Here is a 14,863-nt window from a genome sequence, read left to right on the forward strand (position 1 = left end):
CCCCATTTCTGGCCACAGCCCAGAGCTCCATCCTGCACCCAAAATCCCATCTCCAACCCAGAGCTCCATCCTGCACCCCAAACCCCATCTCTGGCCACAGCCCAGAGCTCCATCCTGCACCCAAAATCCCATCTCCAACCCAGAGCTCCATCCTGCACCCCAAACCCCATCTCTGGCCATAGCCCAGAGCTCCATCCTGCACCCAAAATCCCATCTCCAACCCAGAGCTCCATCCTGCACCCCAAACCCCCATATCCGGCCCCAGACCAGAGCTCCATCCTGCAACCCTAAACCCCCCCCCGAACCCAGCACCCACAGCTGTGAATGGCGCCTTCACCCCTCTGTACCCCAAAGCCCTGTTCCAGCCCAGTGAAAATGAGCAATTGGGGGCGGGGGCAAGGGAAGGTGGGTGTGGCATGTGTTGGGCAGGTCTCAAAGATGGGCGGGTGGGGGTTGACTCTGCAGGAGGAGGCCAGAGCTCTGCCTGGGGCAGGGCGGGGGGGGGGGGGGCGGGGGAGAGGAGGGGCTGGGATGCAGAAGTGGGTGCCAGGCTGGAGCCATCAGTTCTGTTTGCTGCAGGTTGAGACCTGGCAGCCCTTACAAGGCCGCTGTGTGGTTAGCATTGCTTCCTATGGCTGCACCCCAGCACCACATGCACTGACCACCCTAACCACTAAGCAGCGTGTGTGTGTGTGGTGGGGGGGTTAATTGCACGGGTCGTTGGGGGTGGGGGGGAAATTGTCACACTTGTTGCAATAAAGTTGGAGTAACTCTGCTTGCTGAGAGGGCAATATGACCCTGTGCTTGCCTGATTGCTGGGAAAGAACGAGGCAGTACCAATCCTAGAAAGGCTTTTTAAGGTGAATGAAGATGTCCTGGTGGTTACTAGGCGTGTTTTTAACCCGAGGCCCTGTATATAAACCAGTAAACATACTTTCTTTCCCATGGACTTTTGTTTAGGGAACCCTTCTTAAAAGCTCTCTCTGCCATGAGAACTTAACAGAGGCCCTTTCTCACTTGGTGTAAACTGAAGGAGTAGCTGCTAGCCCCAGAGACACTCTTAAGGCAGAGGGCGTCATTTAGGCTGTTTCCCAAGCAGCAAAATGGTGTCTGGATTTTAAGCTGCTGAGACCAAACAGCTTGTTAGTTTATGTTCTTTAATCACTAATGTTCTCAAGCTACACTTGCTGGCGGGGAGGCGGGGGGGAGGGCACCTTAGCGTTTAGTGAAGTAGGAACAATCTGTGGAAAAACCTTTTCAAAAAACTGCAAAGTGTTAGTGACCCTTTTTCGCTATCCTAGATGAGGCCTCAAGGTCAGAACCACTGGAAAAACAGAGGAGAAGCTGGCCCTGAATTTTTGAACTTTACTGCTCTTTCCTCACTTCTGTGTGGTGCTTTTTTTGGGCGGGGGGGTTACAAATACAGAGGAGCCTCAATATATGTTGGGGAGAGGGACCATAACATTGTGACAACACAAAAGATGGAGAAAGAGGAATTTCCTCCCAAAAGAAGTAACATAAGCAGCAGGGGACAAGGACGATGAGAGGGCAAATTTTGCCTATGTGACCATTTAAACCCTAATGTACCACTTACTGACCGTAGCCAACATTTAAAGCAGCATGTAAAGAAAGGCCCCTAACCCAAAGTGCATTGTTAAACCAGCTTTAGCCCATGTGCAATGGTTGTACTTGTCATTACCATCCACACGTGTAAAGAAATGAGCCTAATCCAAACTATCTTTTTATACCATTTTTAGCTTGTGTGAAATCACAGCAGCTGCTGGTAGGGTACAGTCACGTTCTATTTTCTAAATGACAGAATGACTTAAGTATGAGGAGTTTTTAAGTCAGGTTCCTCACAGTTTTGCTGTAGATCAGCGTAACTAGCACTGGCAATATTTTAGAGCAGATCACACATATATATAAAATGGAGATACGTACCTCTCACAAAGCTGGAAGGGAATCTTGAAGCCAGTACCCTACCCTCTTAACAAGGCCAAGCACCACACCTCCCCCTCCTAAGCAACCCCCTTAAGGATTGGGCTCCCAACCTGTGGACTTAGCAGGCCAACGCTCAAATCATCGAGCCGTTCCCGCTCCTTTTCCTCTGCTTGGTCCCGTTCTGAGGGCACAGGACTGGACTCAATGACCTCTCACAGTCCCATCCAGTTCTAATTTCTATGATTCTATGACTTATTTTGAGGCCAGCCTGTACATAATTTTCTATGACTATTTTAGGACTACCCTGTGTGAATACCTAAGTCACACCGCATTTAGCCTGCCCTGCTATTTTCAAGCTTCAGCAGTTCTGTAGACTCACACAGCACCATTTGTATTTCCGCTCAAGGGAATTACTGTTGTGTGGGCAGGTAGATTACAGTCTAGCCCTAGCATCTATCCCCAGGAAGGAAAAACAGCCAGCTGTGGTGCAGTGTTTTCAACTTCACTTGCTGAACTCACCCCTATGGAGGTCTTTTTATAGTGTGCTTGGAGACTGCAAACTGCAGCCTTTGGCGCCTGATGGAATATTTTCGTTATGTGGTTTCAGGTTAGTAACCGACAGAGTGATGAGATGTCTTTACTTGGCAAGCCTTATATTTTGTCATCATACTCTGGCGTTATCTTTTCTTACGGGGTGGGGGCGGGGGAGCAGAATGGGTTGGTGTTGACTGGCGCCTATTTTCAGTTCATAATTTTCTGCTGTCAAGATAATTTTTTTTTCTGCCAAAACATTTTTTTCCCCTCTACCTTGCTGCTTTCTGACATCAGAGGCACAGATGCAGGAACTAAAGATACCCCCGCACCCCTGGCTTAGAGTGGTATCTATCATGTAAAAGGACTTACAATTTGTTGTCAGCTCCTCCAGTTTGTCCCAGCACCTCTGGTCGGAGGCTCTCTAGTCACCTAACACCTTCATCTTGCAACCTCTGCTGTCAATTTTATTTAGTATCAAAACAAAAAAGCAGTCCAGTATCACTTTAAAGACTAACAAAATAATTTGTTAGTCTTTAAAGCGCTAAGGGTCTGTTAATTTTATTGCATGAGGAAAAATAACTTTTTGGCACGCGCGCATGTGTGTGCTGCGTGTTTTCTTTTAGGATCCAAAATAGAATTGGATGGCAGTTTATCTTAGAAAAGCCCTGTGTGTTATCTCGGTAATGACTGCTTTGGCTTTTATTTTTACTTTCAGTAGAAAAAAATTAATTTTTTCTGAAAAGATCCAGGGCCTGTTCTTTTTTTTTTAAATGCTAAATTACAGATTTTTAAGTGACTAATTATTTTTGTTGCCAAACTGGGGATATCACAGAGGGGCCTGAATTTCATAGGATGGGTGCTGAATATCTTCAGAAAATCAGCTATCTCCAACTGGGCATTCAAAATTGGAAGTACAAAAAAAAAATGACTTTTTGGAACCTGTTCTTGAAATTATGACTCCAGTCCCCAAATTTGTTGCCTCCTACAAAAGAAAAGGTGTTTTTTTTTAAAGTTGTAGAATCTTGGAATAATCTGTGACACAAACATTTTCTGGATAAGAAAAAAAAAACAAATACACCAACAATCAGAGAAGTCTTTATCTTAGCCCAGCCAGGGGAAAGAACATGAGTATTACGAGTCAGAATTAGACATTAAAATGTGGGCTTTTTCACAGAGGAGAGAATACACAATGTCTTTCAGATGTTGTCAGGGATGTTTGGAGCTGTATTGAAATTGTAAATGTGCTTTGGACCTTACAAAAGCAGTGATCACTTCTTCTGCCAAACATGTGAACCCAACAACCCAAAAAAAAGCCATTGAAAAGCCCCACATCCCAGTGGGCTTTCGGGATTGTCGAGAAACTGGCCTGCAGATCAAAGTCCAGGAAACACACTTTGTGGGCACCTGTTTGCCGAAGGGACCAGGGCTCTGCAGCCAGCCGGGACAGGATCAATATTCGATAACCGAAGGAGCCAGGGCAGAAGGTTGGCTGCGGCGCTTTTCGCAGGAGGCAGGTGCTAGAGAGGCTCAGCCGCCTCGTCTCTCCCAGGGAAGTCACCCTGCACGCACTGCCCCGGCAGGAAGGAAACAGCAGCCCAGCCACAACTTTCCACCTCCCCGCCCCAGGAGTTTGGACAGGAACCTGCTTACAAAGCTGCCACCTAGAGGAGCTTTCCTGCGCTGTATATAACAGCGAGGCCGCTGCCCCGGCGCACTCAGTCTGCGCTCCGGCTCTGGCGGCAGCAGCGGGGGGAGCCCAGCCGCGAGGTAAGGAACGGGTCGCTGCCCAGCGTGGGAAAGCGGCGCCCCACGCGCGCCGGCCCGGCGTGGGAAAGCCGCCGAGCCCGGCCAGGGGCACGGGAGAGCGGCCTTGCAAAGGCGCTGCCAGCAGCGGCTGGCCCCGGACCCGGCGCCCAGGAGGAGACAACCCCCCAGCGCCTTTGTTTGGAGCGGGGGAGGACGCAGGGGCCGCTGCCGCCCTCCGCTAGCCCGGCTGCGCGGCTGGACCCCCCCGGCGAGCGGCTCCGTTGGGCGCCTTCCTCCAGCCCGGTCCTCCTCCGCCACGGGCTCGGCACCGCTTGGCCGCCGGACGGGGGCCAACCTCTGGCCTGGCGGGCTGGGCGCGGCGCGCTGCAGATCTCCCCGCCGGGTCTCCGCCCCTCTCCCCCCGGGCGAGGGCCACCGGCGCCGAGCGAGCCCGTGAACTCTGCCGCCCCGTGAGCCCGGGCCCTGCGCGCAGCCCGGGCCGGGGGGCGCTTTGCGGGGAGTTGCCAAGAGAACCCCCCCTGGCCGGCACCCCTGGGGGGGGGGGGTCACCTCCCGTTCACCTGCGCGGGCAAAGCTTCCCCGGGAGCTCAGAAAGTCTTTTTCGCAGTCGAGGCACGGGGCGGCGGAATCATCCCCCAGGCTTACGCCTCAGGTTGGCTCTGCTCTGCTCTTGGGGGATGTTAAACACCGTTTTGGGGTCATGCAGCTGTCACTGCCCACAGGGGGACTCAAACCTAGGACTTGTGGAGCACCAGGCAGGCGCCGCTACAGCCTGAGCTAAAGGCCAGGTGCTCCTTAGCTCAGGCTATCAAGGACACTAATTCTGTGTCTGTGGTGTGGTCTAGCTACCACTGCATGGGACCATTAACCACACAGTGGTGTGTGAGTTATACAGCCACCAGCCAGAGGATGCACAATTTTAAAATGCTATTGGCAAACTCATCCCTCCCTTCCCCTGTGTTTGTGTGAGGGAGCCCCTAAAAAAATCCTCTGGGATGAAAAACAATCCCCCCCGCCATCAGACTGATCATGCCCAAAGATAAATGACTTGGTCTATGAAACCTTTCACAGGGTCCAGAGAGAGCAGCCCCATTACCCCAACCCTCAGTGGGTCTATAAATATCTCCTAATGGGCCACCAGCAACTTTCTGGATTTGAAATGCCTTTGAATGGTGAACAGTAACTTTTTGTAGAGTTGTTTGGGGCATAAATAAAGTCCAGCTGTTTTCTTCTATAGAGGGAATGAGGTTGTCGCTTGAGTTAAACCGCACAGAACGCAGAAAGAGGCTTTAGTAGAGGCGAACAGGCAAAGCGAGCAGTGTAAGGATAGCTAAGATTCTCGTACGTGCCCCAGCATCTCTCTCAACAATCCAGTAGTTCTTCAGACTCAGTCAGTGTGCCCAGAGTGGGGCTCTAATCAAATCAGAAAAGATCCTGGGAAGCCACAAGAAGGATTAACGCAATTCTATTACACACAAACAGTAACTGGTGGAGGATTTTCAGTACCAATGGAGCTCACTGTCCAAATAACACCCAGTGAGAGATTGCCCTATCAAGAGGGGTGGCAAGAAGTAGTTACCTTTCCTAAGTGGTTTTTGTTCTTATCAGCCCAAAGGAAGAAGGGAAAGAAGTGGGGAGGCCAGGGAGCTGAGCGCAGCGTGGTGCAGGATTGGTTGGCTGAGATGGAGATAGTGGGAATGATGGCAGAGTTGCAGACCAGAGCCAGCTGGGTGAAATCTTGCTGCTTTTCTTTGCTGGGGTCTGAGGTATATTTGTGAGTCCGGAAGCTGCTCCTGTCCTGAGCCAACCTGCCTAATTTAAAAGAGATTGTTCCTTTTATCAGGCTGCATTACCATTCTGTCTCCACCCAGAGCTGAACCTCACAGACTGGGGCTGATAGGTTTGCACATACACCTCCTGCCCTTCCCAGAAACTAATCTGGGTGAGAATCTGAGCTCTGGTTACACAGCCAACTACAGACAGACCGTCCTTTGCCTGGTGTAATCCCTGAATGTAACTATCAGGGTCTTCAATTCCAGCAGCTCCTCCCCAGCTGGGGAGTTGAGCACAGTGGGCCATATCAGCTTTCTGGATGGAGCTCTTGGATTGCTAAGTGTGAGCATGTGTGCATACACACACTCCCTGTCTCTGGGACAGTGGCCTGCTAAAATGCCCCAGATGTACAGGGCAGCCCTAATTTGCATGCAGTTAGATCACGAGAGTCATTAATTAATGAGTGGTCAAGAGAGCATTGTTTTTGGCTTATCTGGCTTACCAGACTGCCTCCCTATTCTAGGCTTAGCACAGGCAGGTGGCCATAGATCTGAGATCTTAAGCTCTTTGCTGGCAAGGGATATTATGCTCCCATTTTTTACATGCATTTCACTAGGAGGTAGCTAAGCTGTGTGTTCTTTGTGACCCCGATGACCCAACGCCATGCATTGCCTTGGGTTGTCTTCCATTACATTTGCTCACAAGTCACATTAGAGCCTTCCTGGTACAAGGATAAATGTCTTCACCTGGAGAGTTAACTTGGATCACTGTCTTTGTTTTTGGAACCAATGGTTCCTTCGCTGTAAGGCTAGATCACGCCTTTTTGATTTGCATTAGCATCATGGTAGACGTCCAAAGGGTGGGGATGCAGAAAGAGGGAGAGGGTTAGTTTTACAAAAGGGGTAAATGTGTAGGCCCAAAGGCAAATACTTTTGAATTGGGGCAGTATTGCCAATCCTAACTCTTCAAAACTAACGAGTAAGCCACCTCCCCAATGACATGACTGGCTTAGCAATCGTGAGGTTTTGTTTTTTTTTTCAATAAATAAAAGTCAGGGTGCTGTTTGCTTTTGGGGTTTGGAGTTGTGAGGGCACACAGGGGTTACTTTTTCAAACTTTTCTCTACAACTTCGAGGCCTTTTTTATTTTTTAGAATAAATAAAAGGAAAGTAGACAGTCGTTCTTTAAGATTTTAACTTGAAAGGCTGGAGAGGAGAAGGCAAATGGCTTTTTTATTTATAGCCCTTTCCCAAGATGTTCCTTGGCTAAGATATTGTTGGTGACTTTATTTCCTAAGCAAACCTAATGCCATTCACAGCCCTCTGCTGATGACAAAATAGCATATAAACCTACTAATAGAGAGGCTGATTTTTTTTTTTCACTCACATAGGACACACTAGGGCACACACCTTCAAGCCCTGTGTTTTAAATTTTCTCGTCTCCGTTGACCAAACTCATTGCTGTTGTAACTCCTCTGATCTCGACCGCCTAACACCAGAGAGGGTTTTGGCCCATTCTTGACAGCTGGCACCTAAACACACAGCAGGCAGGTGGATTGTTTTGGCAGATGTGGATGAGAATTCCTCAGCAAAATCTCGGAGGCAGATGAGGGTCAGAATGATTGATGTATTCCAGCCGAGTCTAGTGTCTCCTGAGATGTCCTAACAGCAAAAGTGCAGGGAAAGCTCTGTCTTGTGTCCTCTGACTTCCATGTCTGAATAAATCAAGAGGTCAGCATGAACTCACTCTCTGCTTGTCCCTTGCCCCAGGAGCAGTGCTGATTACAAAACTCCGGTGGCTTGTTCTGAGATTTGCTGAGCAGCCGAACAGCCCGCTGAAGCTACAATACCCAGCACCTGGGATTACTCAAACTCACGTCTAGGGTACTTATCTGTGCCTCTCCCCACATCACAGCGCCTCGCAGTATTCAGTGCATTTATCCCCAGAACACTGCTCTGAGGTCGGGGAGGCCTATTCTCCCCATTGTACAGATGGGGAACTGAGGCCTTGGGAGACTTGCCCCTGACACACTGGCAATCAGAGGCAATGCAGGGGATCAAAGCCACCCTAATGCCTAACCAATGGAGTATGATTCTCTGACGTGCGCTAACTTGTCTTCATACTCTGTGATGCTGCAGGGGTACCTGAGCCAGCTGATTTCCACAGCGGGCAGGTTTTCCTAGTGCCGTAGATGTAATTCTCATTTGAGGAGTTAACCAGTTAAATGTTCGGTTTAACCGGTTAACCGTGAAATGGGTGTGGGCAGGAGACTGCAGAGGCTGTGGGTGGGGGGCGCTTCAGTACAGCCGGAGCAGCTCCCAACCTCATCGGCCTGGTCCAGCAGTGCCACAGGTGGGACGTGCCAGCCTGACTGGACAGCCCTGGTCCACGGTGGTTCTGGGTGCACACGGACCACTATGCTTCTAGTGCAGTGGTCCTGGGTGTGGTATGGGTGGAGGACGCATCAGCCTGTCCAGACAGCCCCTGTCTGTGGGGCTGCACCAACCTGGCTGGGCTGGGGAGGGTTCCTCTGCACTGCCCTACTCCCCCAGGCTGCCTCACATGGGGGCGCCTCTGGCTGCACCCCTATGCCAGGCGGGGGCTGCACTAGCCCCTACTGCTTAACTGCAACTGGTAAACCTCATCCATTTAGGTTAAGTGGTTAGGTGTTACCATAACAGCAAGGAATACAGCTCTTCAGATAAGACCCTCCTTTCTGTAACTAGCCGCGAGAGCTGCTCCTCCTACGCTGGGCAGCTTTGTTTTACTGCACCAAGGTTGTCCTTATTAAAACAACGGGTTACTGTTTTATTCAACAATGCCCACTCTGCTCCCCATGCAGTGCATTCAGCAGGACGATGGTCTAAGTGCATGTAAAGCGATGATCAAAAAGTCACATCTCAGGACGGCTGTTCACCCGTAAGAGGTCTAATCTCTCCTTGACGTGTGTGCCACTCCTGTTGTTATTGCCACTCCATGTCCAGCCAAGGGAAAATGGACCCTGGTGTCCTGCTACTGATTCCCCTTATCACCAATCCTCAATCCCTCATCTTGTCGGAACGGCCAGACGGGGTCAGACCAAAGTTCCATCTCAACCAGGGTCCTGTCTTCCAACAGTGGCCAATGCCAGATGCCCCAGAGCGCGTGAATGGAACAGGGAATCATTGTGATCCATCCCGTTATTCATTTCCAGCTTTTAACAAACAGAGGCAAGGGACACCATTCCCACCCATCCTGGCTCGTAGCCATTGATGGACCTAACCTCCATGAACTTACCTAGTTCTTTTTTGAACCCTGTTAAAGTCCTGGCCTTCTCAGCATCCTGTGGCGAGGAGTTCCGCAGGTTGGCTGTGCATTGCATGAAGAACAACGTCCTTTTTTGGTTTTAAACCTGCTGCCTATTGATTTCTTCTGGGGGCCCCTAGTTCCTGGAGGCCTTATCAACAGCAGTACCTGGGATTGGGCATGGACAGGACTATTGTGTAAGATGGAGCATGCCACTTCAACAGTGCTTTCTACGTAAGCAACTGCCTCGCTGCACAGCCAGGAGGTCATCATGTACTCCTTGCAATTTCATGCCCTGGCAGAGTAGCATTTTGAGCAGCCTAATGTGCTCTCATGTGTAGCTGACTTTCCTTGTTAGCGCTTGCGATGCAGCTAGCTGTGCAAACCCCACTGGAGTGTCGTTTGTGACACCAAGATGCTTCAATGTGGAGAGAGAGAAGTTAGGGCTGTTCAGAAATACAAGCTGCCACATACATTTTTCTTTGGCGTTAACAGTTTATTAAATCAAGTTAACGTTGTCCCATATGCAGCCGCAGAAAGCAGGAATGGATGATAGTTACACCCTTGTCTTTTAACAGGCTGGCCTGTGTATGTGTTTAAAAAATTTCCTTGGGCTTGGCAGCAATCCAAGCTGTCTAAATGTCAGAACCTAAGGGTGGGGAGAGGAAAGGGAAACACATAAAACCATGAAGTGAAGTAAAGACTGAGGAATTCCTGGTCCAGCTGACTCTTGCGACGGCCTCTCCTGTCTGTACAGCCTGGCACAGTGGGCAGAATACACATGTTCTGTTCTCTTACACCAGTTTATAAAGGAGGGCTAACTCCACTGCAGCCATACGGCCTCATCCTCCACCCCCCTGCGCCTTGCATTGCCATTTACCAGGGTGCTAAGCAGTATACCCTCTAAGTTGAGTTCTTGGGCAGCCGCCCAGCTGATTAGCAGAGCCTCCAGAGCCAGCAGCCTGCATTTCTATTAGTGATGCCTGTCTGCGCATGCCTCAGCACACATCACAAAATTTATCCTGCACACAGATCGAAAATAATAAAGGGAACGTTGGTGCTAAGTGCATATATGATGTTCCCCTCTAGGACTCGCTCGCTCTCACCAGTGCTAGTTTTGTCTTGCTATAAACAACTGCAGACAATGGGGAGGCAGGCCCAGTGGGGGTACAGTGAGTGAGAGGGGAGTCGGAGCCCTTAATCCCTCAGTCCTTTTGGCTGATCCCAGGAACAGCTGCTGCTCCTGGTCTTGGCGTCACACTCACTGCAATGAACTGGAACGGTTGTGTTTTGATAGCCCCGAATAAAAACTAGAGCTCAGGGCAAGAATCTGTAATCACTTTGAAGCGCTCAGAATTGTACCGCATCAGCCTCTGCTTCCAAGGAGCTTGTCCTGCAGTCGTCTTCTCCTGTGACTGCATGTGCACAACGGTGGAGGAAGGCGAGCCTATGCAGTCGGGCTCGTAAAATATGTCAGGTGTCTCATTACAACCCTATTCACTTCTCCTTGTGCGACTCTTCCCTACTCATTCCCTGGCTGCACATTGATGTCCTTCCTGGATAGTGATGTATGGCTAAATCAGCCTCACAAAGGCCTTCTCCATCCTTGGAATTAGCCCCAGTTTCTGCTCTTGGTACTCGTGTGCCAGTGCAGACCCCTAGTGGAGAATTGGAGAGTTACAAGTAGATTTACTCCCTGTAACAGCATTAGGGGTTGTGGTGGAATTTATGGCTTTGACTGTCTGCACTCAGGGTTTGTACTGGTGCAGTAAAACTGGTACCTGACTGAAGCTGGGGCTAAATCACAGGGAACATTTATACTTACTGGGAACCCGAGTAGCGTCGATCTTCCAGGATTCGATTGTGTGCCTGTTGGGGAGGAACAAATTCAGACTGTCATGGGTGGACAGCTGACCCCTGTACTCCTCGTTATTGCAAGGAGCAAGGGAGTTCGATGCCATTGACCTCCCTCAGTGAGGTTGGCCAGATAAATCAATCCCAGATAAATTGATTTATGCAATGATCTTAACTGGAATTGTGTATCTAGGGTTGACTTTCAGGTCTAGTGTAGACCTGTCCTTAGTGTAGTGTAGATGTAACATATAGATCAGTGTCATTTCACATGTCTTTGCCTGACCCACAATGGCTGTGAATCAGTCCCCAACTTCAGTGCCTGGCCCTTTAGCCCATGCTCTATAGATACTTGTACTTTTAGCTTCTGAGATCCCTGGTTTGGTTCCTGATATTGTCAGCCAAGTTGGCTGCTGTCACAAAGACAAGCTCTAAGAAAGGCTGACTTGCTGTGATGGATGGTTGTGTACCTTCTACAGGGCTGGGATAGGTGCTGGGCGCTCCCAATGCATGGCAATATGCAATGGATTTTGTAGGAGGCTAAGATATTCTGATAGCTCATCCTTCTGCTGGCTGCTCAGGTAACAAGGAGCTCAGCTCTCTATCCGTTCTCTGTAGAGGCACCGATAATAATGACGTAAATAGAAGGTGTTTGCAGCTGAGAGAGGCAGCACGTAAGCAGCTGAGGTGAGGGCGTATTCTTAAATCAAAAATCTTCCCCAGAAAAGAAAAATGAGTCCTGCAGCTCGAAGCTACACAGCAGCCAGGCACCCGTTCCCTCAATGCTGCATCATGATTGTCAAACACACAGGGATGTTCCACTACATACAATTGAGGGGGAAGCTCAAGAACCTGGACTGAAATTTGCAATGAGGAGGCAAGTACAAAGGTCTTAGGTGTCTTGAATGCATCTGGGTCTGTACTTGATTTGATGCTTAACAGACCCTATGGTAAATGTCTTACAGCACTCGATCAGCCAAATCAACTCCCCTCTGCTTGAGGGAGTGCAGATAAAATGGCTTCAAGATTTCCCCGCTGAAAGCAATAGCATCATCTTGTACGTGGTAGAAGATGTCAGTCGTGTGACAGTTGTTTGGCCCTGAGGCACTTTGTGGATTTCACACCCAGGGACTTCAGCCAACCTGATGATGTCATACGCAGACTAATAAAAAAGCACACAAAAGCTAATGTTGTTTCTGTTTTACAGACCAGATGAGTTTGTTTTGTGTTCCTCACTCCCAGTTTTCTCGCCTCTCCATTTTAACTCAAAGAACTTTGTGAAGACACGATACCATTTAAACAAAGCATCCTGTGGACAAAATGTTCACAGGGTGGCAGTGCAAGTGTTTCGATACAAGGATAGTAGCAGAGAACTCCTTCCCTTACTAACCAAAGTATTCTCTTATTATGTTTGTAGGTGGCACTGGTTTTGGATTCCAAGCTGAACGGCCATGAGTGCAATTGACTTGCCTTCCATCCTTGATCTTCTGGAAGTGGGGAATCTCTCTGATAGCAACTGGACGTGCAATAATGGTGACTGCATCATTGTGGACACAATCTCATGCCCTAGCACACTTCATAAAAGTGTCTTACTGTACACCCTCTCTATCTTCTACATCTTTATCTTTGTGATAGGGCTGGTAGCCAACTCAGTGGTGGTCTGGGTCAATCTTCAGGCCAAAACGACTGGCTATGAAACCCACCTCTACATCTTCAATTTAGCCATCGCTGACCTGTGTGTTGTCATCACCCTTCCAGTCTGGGTAGTCTCCCTTGTCCAGCATAACCAATGGCACATGGGAGAAATCACATGCAAGATCACTCACCTCATATTTTCCATCAATTTGTACGGGAGCATCTTCTTCCTGGCATGTATGAGTGTGGATCGCTACCTCTCGGTTGCCTACTTCACCAACTCCAGTAACCGCAAGAAGAAGATCATCCGACGCGTCATCTGCATCTTTGTGTGGCTTCTTGCCTTCTGTGTCTCTCTCCCAGACACCTATTACCTGAAGACCGTCTCTTCAAACAATGAAACTTATTGCCGCCCTCTCTACCCAGAGGAGAGCTTCAAAGAATGGCTGGTTGGCATGGAGCTCATCTCCGTTGTGCTGGGCTTTGCCATTCCTTTTCCTGTCATTGCTCTTTTTTACTTTCTCCTTGCAAGGACCATCTCTGCCTCCAGTGACCAAGAAAGGAAGAGCAATGGGAAGATAATTTTCTCCTACGTTGTTGTGTTTCTTGTCTGCTGGCTGCCTTACCATGCAGTCGTCTTGCTTGACATCTTCTCGGTCCTTCATTTTATACCCTTCAGCTGTCAAATGGAAAACTTTCTCTATGCGGCCCTTCACGTCACCCAGTGTTTCTCCCTCATCCATTGCTGTGTCAACCCCATACTCTACAGCTTCATCAACCGAAATTACAGATATGAACTCATGAAAGCCTTTATTTTCAAGTATTCGGCCAAAACAGGCCTCACTAAACTGATTGATGCTTCCAGAGTATCGGAAGCTGAGTACTCTGCTCTGGAGCAAAATGCCAAATGATTGTCACTGCATAAAGATTCCTCTTGGACCTTTTTGTACTTGTCTGTGATGGGGGCATGAATTCATTCTTTGGAAGAGAAGTAAAGAACCGTCATTTAAATCTGAAATTTGGAGCAAAATGGGAAGTTATTACCAAAATCATGCATTTATTTTAATGTGTTTTTGTTTTTAATCTACTGCTAGCTAATCTGACTTTCTGGATCAAGACCAGAGTGCAAATTCTATGCAAATGGTAGAGAATTTGTACCAAACAAAGCCATTGGTGTACCCTGGATATTCCTATCCTGAAGATATGTATTTTTTTCCCATGTGTAAAGGAGATCCTCTCTTGGTTTCATTGTATGTGTGTTACACAGATAACTCTGTGTGTGTGTGTGTGTGTGTGTTGTATTTAAAAATCCAAGACTATTTTTTGGCTGTTGGTGTACCTTATGCAAATGTATTTGAAAGTTTAAATATATTTTTATCATGTATTTGAAGTATATTGCTGACAATTGTATCCAGAGTGCTAGATAGTCCACTTATAGTCAAAATGAATGAAAAAGGATAACATTAATAGCTGTATGGAGATTATGTATTCTATATGTGTGTGTGTGTTGGCAGGCACATTTTATTTACAATAGCTTTATGCTGTGATTTAAATCTGTATGTTTGGATGGAAGTAAACTGTCTGTCTTGTGGTATAGCTTGACATCATATTAAAATTAACATTAATATAAGAGAAGGGTTAATGCCTGTTTCCATGTTTCACCAAGCAATATCCTTATGCACAAAAGGTATGACCTTATTTCCAAGAAACTTCTCTATTTGTAAGTTATTTTTTTAAATAAAGATCTTTGAAAAATACACAACAGTGGTTTAACTTCTTCTTCTATCTACCGTTTTTTTTAAACTAACCCTTTTGCTTTCTTTGAGACAAGCTCTTGAACATAAATAGACACGCACAGCCAAACTTGGAGAAGTGTAATAAAACACTAGGATCTGACATAAACAAGCTTTGTTCCTTGCTATTTCATTGGTCTGCAATTCAAAGGTTCGCAAGCTTCCTGTCCAACTATTTTTCAACTCACTTTATGGCTTCCTTTATTTGTATCACCATAGCCAGAAGGAACCCTAGGTGTGGAACAGTACCTCATTGTGCAAGGGGCTGTACATACACAGCACATA

The 14,863-nt window shown here is 48.1% G+C and overlaps 1 protein-coding gene across 2 annotated transcripts; it reads left to right on the top strand.

Moving 5' to 3' along the window:
- The first annotated feature begins 4,130 nt into the window (after positions 1-4,130).
- On the top strand, positions 4,131-14,536 carry ACKR3 (atypical chemokine receptor 3). Of its 2 annotated transcripts, none has more exons than XM_075001715.1 (2): positions 4,131-4,242; positions 12,568-14,536. In XM_075001715.1, exon 2 carries the CDS (start codon positions 12,602-12,604, stop codon positions 13,694-13,696), a length of 1,095 nt encoding a protein of 364 aa, XP_074857816.1. In that variant the 5' UTR covers positions 4,131-4,242; positions 12,568-12,601; the 3' UTR covers positions 13,697-14,536. The 2 variants fall into 2 exon arrangements, with proteins under 2 accessions (XP_074857816.1, XP_074857817.1); XM_075001716.1 differs by lacking the exon at positions 4,131-4,242 and adding an exon at positions 11,874-12,027.
- The last annotated feature ends 327 nt before the right edge of the window (positions 14,537-14,863 follow it).

This window comes from Carettochelys insculpta, chromosome 8 (genome assembly GCF_033958435.1).
Source record: "Carettochelys insculpta isolate YL-2023 chromosome 8, ASM3395843v1, whole genome shotgun sequence".
NCBI lineage: Eukaryota > Metazoa > Chordata > Testudines > Carettochelyidae > Carettochelys > Carettochelys insculpta.

Coding starts and splice junctions, on each gene's coding strand:
- ACKR3 (XM_075001715.1), top strand. CDS start 12,602: ATGAGTGCAATTGACTTGCCTTCCATCCTTGATCTTCTGGAAGTGGGG.